General features: G+C 39.5%; 1 protein-coding gene and 2 long non-coding RNA genes across 4 annotated transcripts; 1 reads left to right on the top strand and 2 right to left on the bottom strand.

Annotated features, from left to right (window-relative positions):
* The first annotated feature begins 3,238 nt into the window (after positions 1-3,238).
* LOC147752457 (uncharacterized) lies at positions 3,239-24,458 on the top strand. 2 transcript variants are annotated; one of them, XR_015314025.1, is made up of 2 exons: positions 3,239-4,095; positions 4,347-5,424. It is a non-coding gene; the product is annotated as an uncharacterized LOC147752457 (long non-coding RNA). The 2 variants fall into 2 exon arrangements; XR_015314026.1 differs by lacking the exon at positions 4,347-5,424 and adding an exon at positions 23,621-24,458 and having other exon boundaries at positions 4,004-4,095.
* On the bottom strand, positions 7,515-13,140 carry LOC111267978 (dnaJ homolog subfamily C member 22). The gene has a single exon (XM_086971520.1). The coding sequence runs from the start codon at positions 12,068-12,070 to the stop codon at positions 11,003-11,005; it is 1,068 nt and encodes a 355-aa protein (XP_086827646.1). The 5' UTR covers positions 12,071-13,140; the 3' UTR covers positions 7,515-11,002.
* Positions 23,318-24,704, bottom strand: LOC111267980 (uncharacterized). The gene is made up of 2 exons (XR_002684936.1): positions 24,478-24,704; positions 23,318-23,650 (listed from the first exon to the last, which is right to left on the bottom strand). It is a non-coding gene; the product is annotated as an uncharacterized LOC111267980 (long non-coding RNA).
* Positions 24,705-24,812: the final 108 nt, after the last annotated feature.

Raw genomic sequence — 24,812 nt, 5'->3', positions numbered from 1 at the left:
ACTTTCAATTGTTCAATAGGTAAGGTACGTAAAATGTATCTTTTAAGAACGTTGTGTGTGATCTTATCTTTCTGCTTATAGACTTCACCCGTTACCTTTGAAAAACCTTCTTCCTTATTATGTCCCGGACTACCATTTCTATCAAATCGTTAACTTTTTGCTAGTTAGACGCTGTAAAGTTCCGATGTAACTTTGTCTCGCAGTTAGCTGTTCTATGGTGCCGAAAGTTAATCCAGTCAGGAATCTGCTGTTGTAGAACATCGGGTTCGCCTTAAATAAATAACTTCAAAACCGAATTTAAAGGAACACGTCTTGATAATACTGCTCAGTTTTTATATGGCTTCATGAGTAGGTTTAGGGTAATCTATTAAAGCTCGAAAAGTGAGTAGCGGGTTCATTGCGTGGGATATCAGACTGGCTAATTTGGTTTTTGTTGGCATTTTTTTTTATTGAAAACATACCTAATAATGGGTTTCCAATTGGCTGTCGCTGTCAACGATATAAGAAAGACATTTTCTCTAAAAACACATTGATGATACTAGAAATTTCGGAAATGAGTTTTTCATCATCTATTTTCCAATACAGTTTACTTGAGAATTTAGCTTCTCTAAACTACGTAACTTGGCTACCTTAAGAGCCCAATTTTTAAAGTCAATACTTAAAATGTTTGATCGTTATAATATTAAATGACTCATCATCGGAGATAGCAAGTACTAAAATTATAATGATTTCCAGTTCTGGTTGTTTTGTGGTAAGTTTAATAAGCTCTGATTAAGAGAACTTTTTAGCCTTATATTACATTTAGCTATTCTTCTAGTTACCTCGGTTTTTTGAAAGTCTTTCCGCTATAATGGCTATATCTTACCTCATTATTCAATTGCCGGTATAAAATTTGAGAATTTTTTCATCGATTGCCTAATATTTTGCATCGATTTAGGGTATTATGGATCAACAAGCAACACGTTGATATTTGCAGCGCTTATCTGTTTGGCCCCACCGATAGAACAATGCTTTCAATTCAACGCAATATTTTTTACAAAGCCTTCTGCGCGCCTAACTGTTGTTTTCTTCTTCCTCTTATTTTTTCTTGTTTTACTCGTACGACTAATCTGGCTATTTATGCAAAAATATACATTGACGGCGTAAATACATAAACGAAAGTAGACCAGATTGAGAGTCAACGACAATTGACAAGAGCTTCAAGAGTCAAAACAATTTATGAAGTATCTAATTAATGAAGGACTCCCAACGTAACCCATAGGCTATAAGACCCGTAGTATGATACGTGCTTTGATTACTTAAGGATAAACTGGACCTTTAAATGTTTAGGTTTTTAGACATCGCATGGTATATTTTTAAAAAAGTGGACGCTGGAAGAACAGAAAAATTGGTTACGTATATGTTCCAGGGGACGCCCGTTAACTACGTGATAAGATTAGTATCAACAGCTGCATAAAAACGAAACCAGGCGAGAATACTATACTTACGCTAAAACTCCTATACGCTAACCGCTATTTTGGTTCTCGTATATGAAGGCCGAAGTACAAACTAAATCACGAGGATTAAGGTCAGAGTTTTTGTCTTAGAAATGCCTGTAACGCTTTGAGTAGAAACATGATTCCCAACGAGATGCCAATGAAAGAGCGGTTGGTAAACTGTACGAAAGCAATCAGCCAGCCATACGATTATATGCCCGCCAGCTGAAGTGTTTAGGCGTCTGAGGATCCATTCCGGTAGCGCATTCAAACAACTCAGTCAATGCCCAACGTGCAACTCCATTGTCCTCCTTGATTATTACTCATTGTTCACTCCGTATCTTATTTGTATTTAATAGCGAACTTAATTACCTCAATATGCGCATAGGATATATACGTACGTCAAATCGATTAACTTGATCATGCTTGCCGGCGAACAAATACTAGTCTACCTTGAAGTTTTTCAGTGAAGACGCAGTATGAAGAAGCTTTACACACCCATGATAATGCCCGTCTCAGACGTCAATTATCGAAAATTATCAAAAAACAATTCCAATTAAGCAAAAAATCAGCTGAAAAAAGCAATTTTTTTTAGCAAAACTCTCCCCGTATTCTCAGAAATATCACTAGCGGTAAATTTTCCGTACGCTAAAACTGCAAATAGTGGAGTTAAATATATAATTAGTACTAGAGTGAACTTGTGTGCGATAGTAAAACACATGGTTGTATTTACAAGAAAATTTAGCTTTTATAAGCCTGAGTATATTTTAAGCCATTTTTAGCATTGTAGCTCTTATCTAACTGTCGTCACCTAAATTAACAACTGTGTAGGAATGAAGAACGCTTCTTTGTGCCGGATCGGTAATTAACGTTGAATAGACAAGATCTGTCAACATCTTTTTGGGGTAAATAGCCTAAGTAATCGCAACGGTTACCAATAAAATACGAAACAGGTGAAAATCAATATAAGACTGATACTTTCTTGCAAGAGCGTGCGTAGTTCAATGGTATATGTAGCATTCGAAAAGGAAACCCAATAGTTCTTTTGGTGAAAGACTTGCCCTGTGTTACTTGAAAACACCTGCGAGTCAGAATAAAGAATACAGACACTTTGATACATTTGGGTTACTGCACACTACAAGCAAGCGTTCTATATTTTATTGTCTTTTCACCCCTTGTCCTGATTCTGAACACACGTCGATCGATCTGTCAGTTAGCAGGTCTTTGCTATGCAATGCACAATGGATACGAACTCATAGCCATATTGTGCCGTGCGACAATCTTGAACGAAAGCATGTCGTCTATCATTAATTTGGAGAGAATCAACCACTGTTTGGAAAAATTGAAATTCAAGGTTAAATGGAAATACTCTACAATTATTTTTTTATTCATATCCTTTTCGTTTCTTCTATTCTACAAAAACATAGATGTACCTTCGGAAAAACTGCAGATACGATTTTTACTAGAGGGCCTGTCAGGTGTGTGGACAACGGACCGCAAAGTGTATGGCGCATCAAGTGAACACCGGTAATCGATGAAAACTAGCTCTAATAATCTATGCAGATCGATTTGTAATTGGGACGGAACGTACATGGTTGGGTAGCACTGGATGGGATCTGCATCCCTTATTCAGTGCGCTCTTAATCCAAATTAACAATAATAACGTAGGCAATGCTTTTAAATGCAATACGACAAAATTGCCTCTTCTACAGGTGTTTTTACTGATTTATTTCATTGCTGCTTTTTGTCCCCAACATTTTTTTTATTGAACCGCTACTACATTACTGTTCTTTGTGCTTTGGCTTCCTTGATCATCATTGTTCATTTTTCTTGTATGTGCAGATCGCCTGAAGCGTCAGCTATGCGCTAGGCAAGATCATGGCCAACTCCGTCATCATCGGCTGGTCAGGCCCGCTCTCCCATAACCTCCGTTGTTTGTTGTGGTCCATCGGGCGGCTGTTGACGGCTGCTGCTGTCGCCGCTGCGTCTTGCTCATATGGCTGTAGAGCCCCGTGAGTGAGTGACGTAGTACATGTGTGTCATTGAGCGAGCTTTTGCCGTTGCCGCCACTATGTTCAGTCCTATTACCACCACTGACATCCACTTAATCCTCGTAAGTTCTGTGCAGTTGTTTTGAGCGTGTGTGTGTGTGTGTGTGTGTGTGTAAGTGTGAGTGGGTGAGTGTGCGTCTTGCGGCAGACTCGTTCTTCACTATGTTGTGCTTTAGCGGTCCGCCGTGTCGTTCGGTGTCGTGGAAATCGAATAGTTTCTGTTTGGTATAGCACGATATATTGTGTACAATGCGTGCGGAGGTGAACGTGATAGTGGAGTAGTAGCGCGGCCTGTGAGTGACAAACATCGCCGCAGTCATGGTTATAGTGATGCTGGTGACAAATATTGCCAGGCGTTATCCAGCTCTACTTCCGCCACTTCGTTAGCAGAGACAGGCGCGATACTTAGACACACCTCCAATCTACGGGAAAAGAGAACGCGCCTGGCTAACGCCTGGCGTCCATAGAACATGGCAGAGAGGAAGTTTTCCCGAAGTCTGGCCAAACCCGGGAGTGCGGCACAGGCTCGGGAAACCGTGAGGGATGCTGTACGAGAGAGGACATCAGCGGTAAGTGCCACCTTGGACAGCGCTCAGATAACACCATCACACATCTACACGACGAGACGTATGAGACGAGCCCTATGGCAGAGGATAATCAAATAGTATAAAACAAAATATCATACGCGTACATATACGATACGGCCACGCGGATGGTAGAAGTCGAGTGGATTCAGACGAGAAATGTTTGTTGGCCAACGCGTAGCGTCAACTGTGTGATAACAACAATGTTTACGAGATTCTTTTTCACCGTTGTTCAGGCATTCCTCGATGCTGGTGGCCAAATCGGCGCACGTCTCCACTGCAAGCGACTAGGGACTCTTGAAGCCATTATTTTCCTAACTATTACGTCGTTTTTTATGCCACGATACTGTTTAGTGTAGGAAGGTATCAACAAAAGGTACGATAAGCGCTGGAGAATTAGCAGCGCGGTGACGCCGTCCTGCTCAAGGACGGGAAACGAACAGACGGGGCACAGTGATTCACTATAATCGCGCACGGCAGTCCACTCCTTAGAGACACACGCGCAGTCGCATATTATTGTAAAAGTGACATATGTAGATGCCTTAAGAGGAATTAATAGATGTAAATCTCGTGCTTTGTCGATCATCGACGTTGTCGAAACGTTGAACAACAATAATGTAAATTGTAGCGCAAGTCAGATAGCTTGTGAGATATGAAGACACATTCCAGTTGCTATCCAGAGGTATCAGGAACGAGAAGTGTTCAGCGAATCAATCGGACTCGTTCTGACCAGATCACCGCTATCGGGACAGGCTCTAACACATGGCTATGAGAGGCTTATTTAATTTCTGCTTACGTTATATATACTATACCAGTTACCCTACGTAGTGCTTTTTCACGCACGTATATTATGTAAAGCTCAAAGCCGATGGTCGTTAATGTCGAATTTGTTGAGGAAAATGTTTTAGTGATAATCTTCCTATCGTGAAATAACGATATAAGATTGAATCTGCTCTTATCGTTATCGCGGCAGTATTCTCAGCTGACGTATATCCGATTCGGCAACTTGTGAAGATCGGCTGAATAGTTTCTCACTTTGCAAATGGGCACTAATACTAGCCCTCAGTATTTGCAATTAGACATTTTACGAGGCCGGTTTTAATACATCTTTTAAGATTCTGAGAAATTGGTAAAGAAAATTGTAATCTGTCGAAGAAATGTTTGCTTTATATCGGGGCTTACCGAAAGCCTCCAGCTGTAACGTTTGCCTTTTTTGCGGCGTGAAGTTAAGTGTTGTTGTTGTTGTTGTTGTTGTTGCTGTGCAATGGAAAAAAAGTTACCTATGCATATTAAACTTAACTGCTAAATGCAGGATTTTTTATCGTATCTTCCATTAGATCATTTAAGCAAACATAATGCGCTTTAGGAGCTATGCGTCTGCACAAAGCAATGCCTCTGGTTCAGTTACAGCTCACCATATCTCTAGTAGTAAACCCTTATATATATATATATATATATATAGCCCGTATACTTCGTATACGGCGAACTGTTTCCACCACTGTAGTTTCAAGATGAAACTCATCTTTTTGAATTCTTTCATTTTCTATGGCTCGCTAGAACTCGCCAAAAGTCTGGGTAACGATACCGTTTGATCCAAAAATCTTTATTCTTTGTATCTGTTGTTGACCAATATTAACAGCATTGACTCGCATCGTTCTCGCACGGTTGTTAGCGATGTGCAGTTTATTGTATGAGTGGCCGTGTATCCATGCGTGTGTGTGTGTGTGTGCATAGGATAGGTCTTTTCCAGGTTCGTTTGCGTTTTTTCGCTATCTGATCGCATTCACTCTTCATTCGTTGTCTGTAATCGCTATAGCAAGGTAGCTACTGAAGTTGATTAAATTTTTGTGATAATAACAGTAACATTAGCCGTTAGATAACTATGCCAGAAAGAGAACTGCTACTGCTGATCGCTGCATTGCCTTGCCGCTGACATTTAATAACTTCTCGATTTGAAGGATTTATGTTACGGATGAACAGACAAAAGCACAATGGAAAACAGATAGCTTCACCTAACGACCCACAGTTGTACTTACTAATAACGAAGTACAACAGCAGTACTGTTATTATTATTGTAATTAGTGGGACTTAGCTTTACGGACAGGGAGCAGGAAAGAGAGACCTATGCATGGGTACCCTCGTGCTGTGAGACCGAGCTTCAAGAAACAACAGAACAGCAGGCGGCTTTGAAATACAAAACGCCGTGAAACTGGCAGGTAAATGGAGAAAACAGCGTTCGTTGGCAGGCTATAGTGAACGAGATCCTAAAGGCAAATACGAGTATTACCATAACGGCTGACTAACCTTTATTGATATATTATCTGTTTATGTATCTATCGGCAAGTAGTAGAGAAAGTAGGGAAAAAGGGCAACACATGACACAAATGATACATTATTATACCGCTATTGTGTATTCAAACGGAGTTACACGAAAAGAAGTCTGTTGGGCATACAGGCCTAGATAAAACAACTACTGTGTCTTTGAGCATCCGTTTGTTGCTACAGTGGGCGAATTATTATTGGTCGTCGTGAATAAACATTTTACCAAACGATTAGGTATAGACTACGTTTTACCCAATACTTTAATGGGGCCGTTCTTCATGAGTGCTCCTTTGAACTACCATATATCAGGTACCTTGTAATATAGACTGATCTAATTATAGAGGCTGTGGTGGTGGTAACTACAAAATCGCACACTCCTTGTTGACCGTTTCCTTCAACATTACTACAAGTACAAAGTATTAATATGCAATCTATACGATGCACTACTATAGATACAGATTATATATGGAGCTAAATATCATAAGCATAAAGGTTATCGTTTGTCATTTCCTATGTGGATTTCTCTTATCCGAGCTTGTTTTATGTAAGGGAATTTTTCTGGCGCTTCATTGGTTCCGGTGCATAATTATTCTAACAACTGTCACTACTGCCTAATAAAGGCCAGTGTGACTTCTATACACATGGATATGCCCGTGAGGGCATTCATTGCAGAAGTATGTAAATTTACGCTGGCAGATATTTCGGACTAGGTAGTAGTAAGTAGGCTAAGTAGTGGGCAAGTAGTACAACTATCCGAAATAGTTGTACTACTTAAGAGCTAGACGGCGACTTAAAATCGCTCAAAGGAAAACAATTTAAGTCAAATTAAAGGAATCGTTTCAGTTGTCTCATCGTTGTCGTTGTCCCCTTTTGAACTGGAAAGTTTACATATGCTAGATGACGTATCTTTAATTAATCAACAAACTGTCAAAACAGGATTTCCCACAATGGCTACACAGGCTCAAAAATCTCGATCTGGCAGCACTTTTATTAGCCTGAATAAATCAGCGCGTGGAATTTCATTATATAGTCTCTCAAAGAGTGCTGTTCACTTTTCCACTGGCACAGGCATGGAGGACGGCTGCAACTGATACCTTGATCACAAGGACATAATGTAAAGTACTCGCGGGCATACTCGTTCAGTACCTGAAGCTAAAGGTAGAATGAGTAGAATTTGTATCACGATTAGAAGTCGATCCCCCCATTGACTTCCAGAGCAAGCACGTACATACGCGTATGAGTACGGTAAAATCTTTGGAATTATTCGCCAAACTAATCCTTATAGGACTTCAACCACACACACTCATACCACCAGGTATAGAGTTAAAATCGTAATCCAGCTCCTAGGAACTGAAATCGGTAAACAGCTAGTGACACATTCTTATGTGCGTTAGACAACGTTTGCCTGCAAAACATATATTTAATATTACAGTTCTAACAGCAGAGTGGAAACTCTGGTGGAATCGTCATTACTATTGTTTTATAAAGTGAAGATGTATAGGACATAATATTCGCGTAATCATGCCGCAACGAAAGGCACTTTTTATAGTATAAACCTAAGGCATCCTGGCGTATCAACAGCTCGTTGTAGCATTGTTCCCCTAAACGACGGTCATGCAGTACGCCATCCGAGTTGACGATATTATTAGTTCAATGGCTATTGTAGGTATCAGACTCCTAGATTCCTAGACTCCCTATGTCTCTCCTGAACGCCAGAGGTGTGATCCATTTTGTGTGATAATTTTAAAACTATCTGCTGTCTCAGGTAAGCGTGATCCGTGTTATAGTCTAGTATCATATGTATTGTTAAGTTAGATGCGACGATGGCTGATCTAGCTGCCATGACAGTGGTTGTTGCTGAGCTCGATCTCAGTGCCGCGAGATGTCTAGAAAAATTACCCGCTGTGTGTTGACGTGACCAATATTCCTATACTTTAATTATTCTATATAAGAATAATTAACAATAAAAAACAATTAATATAACATCCCTTTGCTATTCTTTCGAGTTAAAGGAAGAAACCTTTTACTAAACCTATTTATGTTTGCTTTATCCTGCTGCTTCCGTTATTTCTAATCCACGTGAGATTTATTGAATAATTACAATTGTACGCATGGTGTTGTAACAATGAATAAACCTAAAAGACGTGTCGTTGACACGACGAGGCCAGTCATCACAGTAGTAGATATATCAGCCACCGTTCTGTAAGATACTTTACCAGCACGCAGGCTTATCAAACTGATCAGTTGAATCAACAGTGATAGTCGTCGTCGTCGTCGTCGTCGTCGTCACTATCCAAACGAGAACCCATTATCGGAGCTGCCCGTCCAATAATTTAACAATACACATTATTCACGGTACACGGCAATGCGAAAACTCATTGCCACCAATCGCCGTTGTTTCCAGTGAGAATTACTAATCGTCTGCAATAACAGGAATAACGTGAGCCGAATGGAGAATCGAGAGACACCTAAATGACGCTGCTCTGAAGCCTTGGTGAACTGTAGTGATAATGACGGAGATAGTATTCGGTCGATTATGGGCATAAATTAAAAGGGGTAGGCATATACGGATGGAAGTAGGCAATTGTAACTGGAAATTTTCTAGGCAAGCTAGAACAATGTTAAGCGAGTGAGAGCGTTTTTATTAGCTTCGAGACCGGTAATCATTATGTCGCTAGCCTTATTGCTTGTTTAATAAAAAAAAAAAAAAACTGATGACCTACCCTGTATAAATAGTTTTCTAGAGGTAGAAGATAGAATCTATCTAATATACAGTTTTTCGAATGTGGTTGCACATTAACGTAAGAAATTTAGTATCTATTTAATTGCCAAACCTATTTTTTTTTTTTTGTTGTTTTCGCGAACTGCTATTTTATATGGGTGTAAAGTACTCAACTCAAGGTTAAATGATGATCTTGCATATTCAACCTTCTTCAGTTCTATATTTCTCTCTAGATATGGAGGAATTATACGATTTTATATGGCAATTCTTGTTTGTTCCGTATAAGAATTAAATATTTTTAATATCATAAAGCCACATGGAAGTTACACTATGCATACTATAAACTAACCAGACGGACGGAGATATTCCGCTTCGTCATCTGGGTGTCCGCAGAGGAAATTTTCGTTACCTAGACGTCAAATCGAGATCCCTATCATTAAAGTAATTGGGTAATGGCCACGAAAATACTTCAAGCCATTTTCGCGAACGTTCATCTTTATGTCACGCAAGTATGTGTCACTAGAACTCCTCTGTATTTCTGGCAGCATGATAACGTCATCTATAGTTTATAAACTGTGAGGATGTTTGGCTTCAGCTGTTATCACTGTATACGAATTTCACGTATAACAACGAAAAATGCTGAGTTTACTGTAATCCTGTCATTTGCCAGATCAATCCGTGTGGGCAGCAGATGTCGGATATATGTTAGACTAAAAGGTGTTCGTTTTCCGTAAAGGTTGACCAATCTCAGTATAGCCAAAGCTGGAAGATTAACTTTAGGGTTAAAGAAATGCTTTGTTAATTCCATGGAAATAAATTTTGAAGCTTGACGGATAACTATATCACTCCCTAGTAAATGAAGCATAGTGCTATAATCTTAATAGTAACAGACTTTAGAAAAAAAAAATTTGCGACAACTGTAGCCAAATTATTGAAACAAATTAATTATTGGTTGATCACGGCTTTTATTGTAATCACTAAAAAGCCTCATCAAATCCGCTCTAGAAAAATAAGTTAAAATTTAAGTTTTAGAAAAATATCTGCTTATTACAGATTTATTATTATTGAGAACAATCTCTCTTGCGCATTTTTCGGATTTCGTGAAAACATAGTCATTGCCAGAACTGAGTTCTCATCGAACTCAGTATACTATTCAGATAAAGTAACGTCACCACTGGAAACAAGCACACATTTTTTGGGTCATTTGGGTCATTTTCTGAATTGCCCTGGCCCCATTTAGTGACGTAGTGACGTTTTCATGATCTTATCCTCTGCGTAAACTGCTTTCCCCTTTGGAAGGCTCATTGCATTGATTACTGTTATTCACACGCAGACAGTAACCTAGCTCGTGGCAGGCTGGCTACTGAGAAGCTCCGGCTCCAAGGAGTCGTTACACGAACACGTTTAGTAAATACAAAGGCATTATCTTCTTATTATAGGCCAGGAGTTTGTTGACTCCAGTCGTCTGAAGACCTCGCAGCATGTTTAATAGTTATATGATTGACTAACTGTAGTGAACCTATGAAATATAAAGAAATGCACAATATGTGTATCCGTATTTGTAGAGAACACTTCTTTAAACTTATAGAAAACATATTAAAAGCTATACGAGTCTAGAGTACTCCTGAAAATAGAATTTGCATCATACTGCTTATTACCACAGCCTGCTCTTACCACACAGACGTTAATAAAATCACTGAGCACCTGGCGTTTTCTCTCCGCTTACGTTAGTACCTTATAACGTTGCTCTACGGCGTTGCGTGCAGGGGTGTTTAGTTATTGTATGGCTGTTGTACATTGACAACAAATCGTTCTATGTATATACCTGCGTTGTGTACTTTTTTATATTTAAAGCTCAATTTTATCATCCATCCGAGATTTTCCGTTGTGCTTTCCTCTTTTAGCCTTCGTTTTGGATAGCAGCTCATAAGCGTTTTGTATTTCCATGAACTTCTCCTGAGCAACTGATCGCTTTGTAGGGTCTTTAACCTTATCCGGATGGTACTGTCTGGCCAACTTCTTGTAACTCGCCTTAATGTCGCTTTCGGACGCGGGTTTTGTTAGTCCAAGGAGTTTAATAGCATTGTCTGTCCCAGTCATATCGACCGCTTTCACGATGTCGTTCCATAAGCTGCCTAAACCGTTGTACTTCATATAGTTGTAGAGATCTATCATGGTTTCCTTGAAGTTACTCCACATCGACGCATTGAGGAAACGCAGAGAGTCGACACAGCTGACTGATTCGCCGTCATCCGTTCCTACTTCGCAATTGTAAATAAAGTAGCAAACACAGAGACCGCCAATGAGACCAGTCACCAGAAGAGATCGATAGAGACGTCTCCAAAAATTTCCGTTATCCTCAGGTCTCGGACGGTATTTTTTCTCAAATGTATTCTTCGATGCAAAAACACACCAAATAACGCTGCCTGTGGGACTATAATAGTAGTATGGTACTGAGATCAGGGCTCCTTTGAGGGCGCTTTTGTATGTGCCTTGCGTCTCGCCGATGTTACCAAGATAATAGACGATAAACGCAACTAACATTGCCGTAAGAATTGGCATCACGTAATACGAAAAGGTTTCATTTGAAGCGAGATTTGGCGGAACAGCCATTATCAGTAGGGCTGACGCTGTTTGGCACAGAGCCGTACCGGAAAGATTCTTCAACAGTGGATCCTCCGGCTCCTTGTTCATCTCAATCTTTTCAAGGTATTTCTCTTTAAATTCACGATCAAAGTTTGCCCAACGAACATAGTTGTCCAGATTTCGTAAGTCGTATAGCCAGCCAAGAAGAAAACCACCAAATGTGAGTAGATGAACCACTCCATGTCGATCTCTACGTAGGTAAAAGTGGTGGGCTCCGAGTATGCCAAGCGTGGCCCAAAGAATTAAAGCAATCCCATAAGATTTAGCCATTGCGAACTAGTCGCTAAGACGACCAATCCAACTCTGCACTCTATCAATAAATCGTCAAATGCACAAAAATTACACGACAGGTTGTATCCTGTGTCTCGTTTACGATTAAGCATACAACAGTAGCATACAGCACGACCGTCAATTAGTCCATTGATTTCAAGGTACGAACAAAACGATGACGCTTGCAACAGTTAGCAAGAATATTTCATATAGAATCGTTAGGGGTATATCAGAGCGATTTTTAGGTCGTGTGACATCTGTAGAGATATGTCACGCTAGGTGGATTAGTCAACGGTAGTCTACCGAAAAAGCTAGCAGCAACAACATTACCGTTTCTCTTGAAGGGTCGACACGCATTTGTTACCTGACCTCTTAGCTAGTCGGGTCGGCCGGCTTTTCGTTTTCGCTGGAGTTTTTGAACACCACCTGTGTCACACGTTCATTATCCTATAGGCACTAGTTCAGCAGATGATATAAACATGTCTCTTTTGACTGGCTAAATTTATCCTTCTGTCTCGCTCATGACTACCTGAGGTTGTTCCCAACTATGCAGCGAGGTCGCCCCGATCATCTCAAGATACTGGCAATCATACTAGTACCACTACTTAGTTGACGAAACTTGCTATGTCATCTCATAACTATAAATAATGGCACAATTTGTCCATGCTTGGTACGGTCTTACATGTCTGCTAATTCATTTTCACATAGTGAATATAGAAGTTCATACAAAACTAAGGGTGGTGCAGCAAGAATGGCCCAAGATGACCAAGTGCATCGCATTATTAACGTCATAAGAACGGTCGATCAAATTTATCATTGGTCTTAGGTAGCAGGAAGTTGATCTAACTTCCTTCCAAGTAACGTTGGACCTACTAAGTTACAACTGTCATTGGCCTATCAGCGTCTGCCGGCCATTGGTACTGCTGCCAGAAGGAGGTGATACAACTCAATCATAGGTGTCTAATGCGCTAGAAGGTAAATACATTTTAGAAAACAAAAGCAGAGGTTCCCGGGATTGCTTCGATCGGGTCGGATTTCGAATAAGCGCGCTGAGTGAATGGGTAAGCTGAGATTGTGGTATAGTGAATAATCAAATGCAGAGTTTTCCTTTCGTAGAAGCGGCAGTGGCATTGCACGCTGCCATCTGTAGCGGCTACTCATCAAAAGAAAAATTTAGCCTGACTGAGCTTTTGTCAGCTGTCAGTTTACCTATATTGCCACTAAGCGGCACTGCTCGCTTCTCACCATTGTTTGCATATCAGATTAAAGGAAAAAGGTGCAGTTTCATTCCCATAAACCGTCTAAATGGCTTAAGTTACTATGGATACTGACGGATTAAGCAATAGAATATAACACCTACGCCGATTGTAAGGCGAAAGAAATAAGACAGGATCTTTATGCCCGGTACCTTCTACTATCTAAGCCTGAAAATTCTGGAAAAAAAATTGCAAAGTATAAGTGCTGCACAATCTCCAGAAATATGTTAAGTGTAGTCTTTCGACTAAGCTACGCACGTAAAGGGAATCGATGCTTTCGATTTAAGCTCTGAGCTAAAAGCATGGATTTCTACGTCACGACTGCATTAGAAGTATCTAGCTAAATGAATAAAGTGGAACATGTAGAGTGAACGAGAATATCTTACCTTTACTTTGACTCGAAAACATTGGTGCCCGGTGTAGTCCTTGAACTACCTTGGAACTATCCTTAAACTAGGCTTTCAAGACTACTCTGTGGAGATTATATGCGGCTATTCTCTCTTTGGTAGTAGTAGATCTTTGGTAGACCTAGTAGACTACCTAATAAAAATGTCAAGTGAATGGTCTATAGTGCTTATTCCAGAAAAGCTCTATCTAAATAGAGAGATCTTTTTCAGGTCATTTAGCCTGCCCGACCTCATTTTTGACCTAATCGATATCGTGCCATTGTTCCCACAGTTTTTGGAACTCAATATATCTATATTTTGGAATAAAATAATTTCTTCAACCACACCCTCTATATACAGTTATTACCGTTGTCTTTACGCTATCGCTATTTCGCTTGCACTCGCTTTGTTCTATCATTACAAAATAACATGCTGAAAGCATCAGTCAAAATAACGCTCTGCTCCAAAACCACATATAAAATATGAATTGGCAGCATGAAGGGGTCCACCCCTTCGTATGAATCGCGTGACACTGTGAGTATAGCAGACGATCAGAAACGGCAAAAGGACAATGTTATGTCCTACTTGTGTTGATTCGTTCTGGCGGCCCAGTAACAGGTGACTCGAAGGGTGGGGACTGTGAACAGGATAAGACCAGCAGAAGAAATTACACTGCTTCAAATAGTCGAACCACAAGTGCAAGTCGACTCGTTGAGATTATAGAAACCCGCGCAATGCTAGGAATCAGGTAATAAGAAGACTGAAACAATCAGAGAAAAAATACTCATTGATATTTATTAGTCTCAGATGACAGGCGCTGAATAATACGCTTGAGTAATATAAGCGCTCATTAAACTAAACTGTACAGAAATTCTTCGAAATACACTTTTTATTTTTTAATATTATTGCGTTTATTTTTTTACTTGAAAAAAATGAAGCACATAGTATATTTTCGTATGCTGCAATAAATGTTTTCTTGACCAGGTTCTTGACAAGTTAGAGTAAATTTATGCAGCAAAGATTATATGTTATTACGTTCCATTCCGTATCAAACTTCGCAACAGGCAAAAACTACGATAAAAAAAATGTTACCCTAGAGACTTGAGTAATTTTTACTGTATTTATGAGTGAGATCCATACATATTTACATATCAGTTAACTCGAAATGCTAAAAGTATCTTTTGGGTACGAAGCACCTTTTATGATTGATTGATTTGATTCACCAGATTAATAAAGAAAGGTCGATGATCTTGTCTATACAGTGTGTAATTAATCAAAAATAAAAGGATAATTATCGGCAGTATGGGAAACCATCATTTCATAAAAGCGGTTTTGTACCCTTCTAAATCCACCTTGACGTCTAATGCAGAACGCTGACATAAAATGCGTCCGATTCGATGTATATGACACCCTTAATTCTCTAAAACTTTGCAATCGCCGCTTGACGTTCGGTGCACGTATATGCAATTATAGTGAATGACACTCTCATGTTATTATCAATTCGCGCATATAAATAAGGTATAAACCCTTTTTATGTTCGAGAACTTTGAATTATTTTTTACGGAAGAAGAGGATCAATTATATCTGCATAAATTAACATTAACTTCGATAACCTCACCGAGATAGGTGCAGACGTAGTAAGATTTTTAGAATAGAAAATCGCTGCGCCCCTTTGAAATGCTTAAAAAGACAAATATTCCACAGCCGTCCAATAGATGGCGCTACCTGTTTCGCCACGCAGTATTTCGGTGTATTAATATGAGTTTCATACAAAAAGACTGATGTACAGGGGGTAAGTTAATTTTATTATTGTAATGTCGTTCAACAGTACATGTAGATACTGTATATGGCTTTGTTTTCGAAGGTAGTATCTGTACGTGATCATTACGTGTATATTAGGAATTGTTTGGGTCAAGACACATTCTTGGCGAAAGGGGTCTTAAAAGCTCGTGTTCCCCTCTACACCTCACAGTGTCTTGCAGCAGTTAACCACAATAATATCAAATGGCACCATCACCCTAATTAGAATAATCGTACCGTTGATAAATACATTGATGAACGCTTGTTTTAAGCGGGTAAAAGAAACGAAACCAGCGAGCGTAATATTATTAATAGTGTATAAACAACTAGTATTTGATGCGGTGAAATAACCCTGGCAAAAGTGAACTTACTCCTACTATGATCCGTGAAATTTTTAGTGGTAGTGATATTTCTTTGACTGTGTACGTGTATGTGTGTGTTTAAAAACTCAAAGAAAAAAACACGAAGCTAATGACGTTGAACACACAAATATTTCATTTCCCAATGTTTATATATTTATGTCTCAACATTGGGCAGCTACCGTCACCATCTACTACTGCATTGATTTTGTTTTCGATTTACCATAATTCGGATCACAATGTATCTAACTTTTCTGGGGCTACCGGCGTTCGATGACTTTTGAAAGAGCAGTAACCGCTGACTACTGAATTAGTCGGGTCTAGAAGACGTCGTCTGCTAATGTGAAAATCAGGGTACCAATACCGATGGCGACGATTATTTTTAAATGGTTTTCAGTTCAACAATAACGAACTTACGTCAGAACCGATTTCGAGATACGGTGGCACAATATATATCTATCTGCAACGCAACGCACATTTTCACCGGAGGTGTACTCTAGGGGCTTACACAGGCAATTTACATGTACATTAATAAGCTTAAGTAAGCACTGCTGCATGTGTGGGTGTGAATGAGTGAAGTGCCATGTTCACGACCATGAGATCCCTGGTTAAAGTACGTTTGGTCAACGTAAACGTTTTATACAATTCCTATTTGTGTTCGAACTGGTCCCAACTACACCACGAGCAGTCACAAGCCTCCAGCGAAGCATTGGGCCTGAGAAGTTTTAGGCGCCCAAAAAGATTTAATTTTCAACTATTTCATCTAATGGCACTTTATTTTTCAAATGGTATTCGGAAAATGTTAATTTAATTCGGCGAAAATGACAGAATTTAATATAAGGCCAATTTATGAGTTGCTGCTCTGACCAGCATAACGTTTGGTATAAACCGGTAACTCCTACATATAACTAAATTATATTGAACTTCTTTGTACTTTAGCTCTCTGTATCGTATTAGTTTTCCCTAAACGGATTGTAGCTGGCATTTTTCGATTACGTTATTGATGACAGCGACATTGTATCATGTGCGTAAAGAAAACCAAATCTATCAGTCGACTGCAGCAACCGTTGCGGCAGACTTGATGTCGCTCTGTTCACGCGTTTTGATTGTCCGCGCCTGCCTCAGGCTAGGCATGAAAGGTATATCGACCGTGGTGCCAAAACCACTACCATTAACGCGTTGAAGCGCCAAGCTACGTTCAATTACATAAAGCCAATGTGCAGCACACATTATGATACAATCTGCGGCATCCCGAGGCTGCGAGGAAGGTAAGGAATAAAAACGTTGTTGCTCTTAACCACTCTTACTTTGGACATCAAAAGCAAAGACCATTTATGTATGATGGTTAATGATTTGTCTACAGACTGCTAACCCATTAGATGACATTTTGAAGTAAAAACGAAATAGATAGATACTGGTAATGTTTCTATGACATCGACACTTCATTGGTCATGTTGGCTAGTATCGCCTCCCTGCTTCCTTTATACTTATGTAATGTTATATTACAAGGGCAGTAGACATAGCGCGGAAGCACGTACCTACCTGTATTGATCAATATAAGCAAAACATTGATTGCTGCTACTGCCATCTTATGCTGTGGACAGACAGATAGCTGCCTGATTTAATGATTGCCGAGGGCTATTATTCTATAAACGGAGCTAGGGTAACCCTATGTCGAGTGGTAGCGCTAATGGTCAAATGAAACGCTTTGGATGAAACGAAGGACGGCAGTAACAGCGGCCGAGGCAGCATATGCACACAGGAAACAAGCAGGTAAACCGCAACAGCTGTGCAGCTGCACCAACCCTATATAAACACACCTGCAAGTAAAACACTAACTGCCCTGCATTATCATCAGCTCCTGCAAACTATAACTACATGCAGTCGCTGCTACTGCTATCGCAAACCACCTGCTTTGAAAGCCTGTTGATGCACGATGGTCACTGATGGGAAAGGGGTGGGTGAAAGTGTATGAAATTGAATGAATGGACAACAAACGACTTCCTGGGGTGCTTTCCGCAGCATGGTAAATGACTTTTGGCAGGTTCCTGCTGAACTGCGACTGCGCCAGTGGCAACAACAACGACAATGTCGACGACACTGCAAGAGCGTAAACGGCTAGAAAAAGAGGGTAAATGTTAGAGCGAGTGTTTATCCTGTTTGACTGCGGTCTAGAGGCTGCGGCAGCAGAAGCAGAAGGTGCAGTTGATCGTCGGTTGGACCGTCGCTCGGTGAGTCAATGGAAAGGCCGTCCTGCATCTGCTACGGCTGCTGACCGAACGGATGACACTGCTACGTCGCTGTTCGCGTGTCTCCAACAATACTGCACAAGTGGCTCCAACCTGTATCATTCGTCATCGGTCGAAACGGTAGGATAATGATGCCAAATTAAATTCGTGTGAATCGGCGGTTCGACGCCAATGAAAAGTAAAGGCAACGGTTTGTTCTGCTATTGCTGGGCTGTGTTTATTGCTGCTGATGCTGTTGGTTACTATTGGGGCTGGGGCTGGTGCTCCTGCTGCAGCAGTTGCAGTTACCAGTGGTGGCACTCACGGTCATCATGTGACTGTCGAAGCTTTGTCCGTTCATCCAGCCGCATAAGCGCCTCAGATTAGGGCGAAGGTGGAACCGATTGGCCAAATACTTGTCCTACCCATCCAAATACTAGACGGGTTTGCTGTGTTCCATAGAGGGTAATATTAATTTCACTGGCCATAAATCGACTGTAACAATCGTTTTCTATGTTCAAAAACACTGTGTCGAGGTACTGTTTATCAAAGCACCCACCAGCATCGTCCGCGCAGATAAATCATCAGATATACAAAAATATATTTTTCCATGAATAAGTGTGACCAAGGAGCGTTGCATGACTTAAACCATACGCAAAAAGCTATCCCTGTACAGAGAACAGCTGGCCGCTATTTTTAATTTCAAAAGAACCCGAAACAAAGTAAATGTTTGCGATGCTAAGTCAGGTTGTTAAGGGTTTCTTTTAATAATAATTGTGATAATAATAGAAAAATAATATTACCATCTAAAACACTCAAAAAATTCTTCTTTAAGCAATAAGGTAGTAGCTTTTTTTGGAGAGTTGCGCTCTAATAAGTATTTTACTGGAAATCTGCATTCCTACTGGAACTTTATCTTGCGTATTAAAGTCGTTAAAAAATCGTATAAAAAATAAACTGATTTTTTTTCTGATTCGGAAAGACTCTATGATAGGCGGCCCCGCGTGGAAGATCGGTGATATCGACTGGGGAATCTCCTTTTTCCATGGACCACAATGTCAATTTGTGTGAATTTCTTTCTTGTGATCTGCTGGATAACCATTGAAAATTTACGAATGATTCATATTAAAGGATCATCTGTTTTTTAGGCTCTAGGAAATTGGATTTAGGGGAAAATTTTCGGTTCCTGCTTTTTTTTGTCTACTGCTTAGCAGACAGTTGGTAATCTTTGCTCACATTTTGTTTATAATAGGTAGAATTCCTTCAGAACATTGCTTTCAGACGTGAAGTTATTTTCTCTCATAAGGGCATACGAGTAATATGTTTAACTTGCGATCTCTTCAAGTTTTTTTATATGTGCCTATAAGAACTAGAAGAATTGGAATAAGCTATATCTTCATGGTATTTTCGTCGAAAATTTGCTTTTGACAAAATGCCAGCCAAAGGTTTATACATAGAAATCTATAAAGGAAGTCGTTTTTAGTGCCACTTTCAAACCCTCAAAATGGTAAATTGAAATGTTATACATGTTTTTATACTCCAAAGTCAGGTTCAAAGTGAAAAAATTCATGATGCTCAATATAAGAAAGAGCCTAAAGAGGGCATTTCGGCGTAAAAAGCAAAAAACAGAACGTGATATCTGTTTCCCCATGCGACGATGGGAAAATCTTGTAAGAGATTTTTTAGGATTTCCTGTTAAATGTCGAATGGAAAGTTCAACCGGCTGATATGGCAATCATTAGAAAATGTAGTATTTATTAATGAATTTTTTGAGAGATACTACAATATCGGAAGTATTTCTTTCTATGCGAAGTACCATTTTTGGACCCAGTCTTCCACACCAATCGATACAATTTCACTAGCGGAGCAAGGACATAATATACCCTTCGATATATATTATAAAATCGATGTTTTGGCAAAATAGGCCAAAAAACGAATGAGGCCGCTTTCGCGAGTGTAAATTTTTTTGACACGAATGTCTATGTGAAGTAGACCTCCATACCAATCAAAAGCTCTCAATCAGCTGAATCGAAACGCAATGGATGTTCACAGACCTAGGTTTCAGTTTTTAAAGTAAAAATTCTTAAAATGATAATCTGTCGATAAAACCTAACTCGGTAGGTTTCGACGAGCTGAATAAAATATTATACAAATCCGTATGCCTTTAGGTAAGTTCTTTGATTTAAAGTAGCTAAAACCCTATTGTTTGTGTCGACCTAGTTCCTTTGGGATACTTTTTTGAAATGATTTCCCATAAATGTCAGCTGAAGAGTTGTAGCGGTTAATGTAGGGCTGATTTTCATGCAAAATAGTCAAAAAACATCACGTAATTTTGTAGTGTAAAAAAAATAAAGATTAAAGACTGAGCTTTGGTGACGTCTCAGGAACCGAACTAGCACGTTAAACAAATTATTATATATAAATAAATCTATAACTACTTATTGTTAAAAAGCGAAAAACAAAAAAATCCTTAAGCCTTGGTAACGTTTCAGGAGCGGAGTCGATAACTTCGCGCAACGTCTATCGAAAGGTGAATGAATACCGCTCGATTGGCGCACGTCCCTCGGAGGTAGGCCGACTAGCGATTTCACGTGCACCTCAGAAACACAGCCAATCAGCTAAAACCAAAAAGCCTATAATCGAGCTATATAAATATACTAAAAACTACCGTGTCATGAGCGAGACAGATCAAGAATTACCTGAGATCCCTGGTGAATCTAATAAGTCAGACTGGTGAAGTGACTATAACAGGATAGTGAAGTAACCACAAAAGGGTAACGGGTTAGATAACACGGGAGTTGTGACGAAATCTTATCACAACTCGTATACCCTGCGCCTAGACCAGCAAAAACCAGCGAGTTTTTGTTGGCCTAGGCCAGCAATCAATGTAAACATAAATTAATCAATGACGAAACAGATGCGGGGGAAAGCTCATGGGTACGTCTATTATATAATATCACTAGTGGAGGTGGTCACTAGTGGGTAACTTGTTATTAGTGGAAGAAAGAGGCACGGGTGTATGGGATATGAGCGTACATTTTGCGATGATAATGATAATTGCGACGATAATTGCAACCATCCTGGACGGTTCAACTAATCGTGACTTACCTGTTGACCGCTAGAATGGTTACAGGAGGAAGGCCGAGAAACATCAGGAAGGAACGATGCGTTAGCCTTGGTGTGGTCGTATGTTTATCTGTATTGGTCAGATCTAGTATATCTTTATGTGTGACGCCGTGATGCATACGACCTTTGGTTAACTCGTATCATGTATACAGACACTAAAGGCTGACGGGAGGTAATCCGAAAATTAAAATAAAGAACGTAGAAAAATAACTGTAATAGAAACATGACTACATAGGAGAAAACTAAGATGTACTTATGCTGCGCCAAGTGGATAAATGCACTGAATTTCCATTCCATTGAAACGTCAAATCAAGCAAATCTCGCTACGCTAGCTTTCGTGTTTCAATGGGTCTGTTACACGCTCGCGGCGGAATTCGATGATAATGGATTTAATAGTTTAAAAAGGGCATGTGATCAGAAAAGTGAGGGTGAGATTTTACTAATTAACCATGGCAGCATCAAACAGCTTTGGACTACGATCTTGCTGACTCATAACTCGAGCGCTACCATCATGAACTGGCAGAAAGGCCAGTAATGGATTCTAATTGAATAATGCATTTGACAGGCGCCATGTAATCCAGTTGCGACAGGCCGAGTAAGCAGACCGACGGTGGTACAGCCTTCACGATGTCCGCAGACAAGCAAGTGACAAACGCCTCGAGTATGGGGCCCGCTGGCGACCCATCAACGTGTCTCCACTGGTTGAAACTCTGACTTCGTTGGTAGTCGATTCCGAACATCGTCGGCTATCTGGCTCAGTTTGTTATTGTCGATTCGATCTACTGCTGGTACTATCAAGATGTTGCAGCCTCAGGCAGACGTTTAGATACAGATTTGGACTGAATTTGCCTGGAAATTCTGATACTTTCAATGTCCATAATAGATATGTATATATATATTGCTCTATCGCTAGATGGTCAGAGGGCCATATCGCTTCCGTATTCAACAGAGTAGCTACCTATTATTGCAGAGAATTGGATCTCGGCTTTTTCTACTAGGTGTACAGTATTCTATTTGAAGATGTTAGATATTCCTCAGTTCTACAGTTTATTTTGATGTTGACGTCGGTCCCCTATGATATGGCTGTACGTCAGCAACGGTTATAATATAGTGTTAAGACGCTTATGGTGTTACTGTAGGACTTGAAAACATACAGTTCCATTAATCCATAAGGAGTTCGTAGCCATGATCGCCTATCACAGATTTATCACTATGAAAAGTATGTGGTATAGTTTGGTATATTTCACTGATCCGAAACGGAAATTCTGGGCGAATTATGAATACGTGCCTATACCGAAATTACCCAGCTCTGAAAAGCTAATGGTCACAATCTTCTATCGTTAAACAAATTGCTACTTCATTATGCGTTTTTCAAGAGGCCGTTAAAAAGATCGAGTTTACTTTTGTCAAGTTGAGTGAAACGAGGCTGCTTTAATTCAGGAACGAATGGAGGAAAAATATTAGATTAGTGATTATCCAGTTTTCTCTGGAGAATCGACGACTGAACAAAGAGTGGAATATCGGAGGAAGTAGATCAACGAAACGCTGTTTTAAGAAATCAAGGTGAAGACGCGTAAGCACTGAGCAACCAGACTTACCAGCAAAGGTATGCTGTCTATCGCTGTGAAAACATGGGCCGCTTTTCTTTGAAGCTTTTCGAAGCAAAAAGGACGGAGAATCTGATAGTTCGGCTTTGTTGGTTGTCTGTATTCATGCCGGGGTGACACTGAACATTCAAATGTTTTCTTTAGTGTTTATAAACAATCTGCTTGCAGAAGCCGACCGCTAAAAATGACTGCTTTCAGTTTGACATATGCTTGCACGAATCCATCAGAAGGGATTGCAAAGGCGATGGTGTGCGGCGAACAAACTGAAGACACCCGTGAGCTAATTGCAGTGATAAAATCATACTAATATAATAAAAATGTAAAAGCATCATTTAATTTTTTTAGTGACGCCATCGTATACAGCCCAATCAACTGACATTTTTTCTTTTTTTAACATATCGTGCTATAACGTTCATAAGTTTCGTTTTTGCCTTTCTTCATCGCTTTACAGTACGCGTAGTGTTTAAGCCAAACAAAAGTAGTAATCAGGTCAGAAAAATGAAAAATTTATCCTTTTATTTTAGCATCGTCTACTATTTTAGGTTTTCGATTGTTTACAAATTTGTTGACCAGTCGTTCGTTTTAGATAACAAAATAATTAGACTTTATAGTGGGATATATTGGGAGTTAAACATACATAGTTGTTACAACCTAGACACACCTACACATTCTAATTGCTCACTCTTATTGTCATAATCATGGCTATTATTATCAAGATAGATTTATTTATATCTCAACTGTATCCAATCAGCAACTTGCTACGGGGGATTCTCGCTTGCCATTTTCAGACCTCTGACGTATCCTGCATCGTGGGAACCCTGTGGATTAAATTTAGTTGTAAGTAGTATTTAAGTAAGCCATCGGATGCGGACATACATCGACATCTTCTTATATTGCAACAACAGCTACAGGACGAAAAAAAAAAGTAACATAAAGCAGTGTACAGAAAGGGATAAACAATGCTATCATAAAAACCATCTCTTTAGTTTATGAGCTGACATTTTGAACGCTGAGAAAAAATCTATGTATATATAATTTGTACAACGAAATTATTTACGATTCAGTCTGCCTTATGTAAACTTTACAAACGACTTGCCTGGCAGAAACATAGATAACATTACCACATATACACGTATTATCAGCGAGATGCAGCTGTCCTCCTACTTACATACTGAACCACATTGTCACACAAGAACATAATAGTAAATGACAAAAAGCCAAGCCGACGTCATAAAAATACTAATAGCAAATGAATAAAATGTATATGTATGTCATAAAAGATATTGTCACTATTATTTTATATAATGATTTTTTTTTTTATAGTATTTTGCAGGTTGAAAAACACAGATGCAAGATATGTTCAATAATATTTTGCGTTCGTTCCCTATAAGCTCACATATCGCTAAATACAAAAAAATCCGGCCCGTCCTATTGTTATAGGACTATGTGGATCTTATGGATATAGCAACGTGCATACATAATTATATATAACATAAATTTATACAATATCCACATAAAAGTATAGTTGTAAAGAAGCATTGCATGGGCTGGGACTGTATTGACCAACAAACGCTTCTCAAAGTATTTGTTTCCAACGGAATTGTTTCAGTTCTGTTCTAAATTACGTTAAACATGGCTGCCTCACCAACGTTACGCGAACGTAGATTTGAAGTTTGCAGCCTTCAATCCTCTGAAATCACTTTTCACAGATATACTGTTTTTTTTTTTTATAAAGTTTAAATTGGGCTCGCTTCTGAACTCCTGACATCTATAGCCTCGAAATTTGTAGGAGAAAAAGGTCCACCGCTAGTTACGTACTTAGACGCTAAGCTTTCGTCAATATACCGTAGGATTGTGTTGCGCCCTAAAAAAAAAGCACTACATACAGTGTTATTTTCTTCACACGGAGTTGTATAGAAGTAAGCACATAGAAGTTGCATAGAAGTATGAATCATACATCCATCGCATGAGCTCAAATAG

This window comes from Varroa jacobsoni, unplaced genomic scaffold, assembly GCF_002532875.2.
Source record: "Varroa jacobsoni isolate VJ856 unplaced genomic scaffold, vjacob_1.0 scaffold_1245, whole genome shotgun sequence".
Taxonomy (NCBI): domain Eukaryota; kingdom Metazoa; phylum Arthropoda; class Arachnida; order Mesostigmata; family Varroidae; genus Varroa; species Varroa jacobsoni.
Note: the sequence above shows the minus strand (reverse complement) of the source record. Positions and strands in the feature narration are given on the sequence as shown.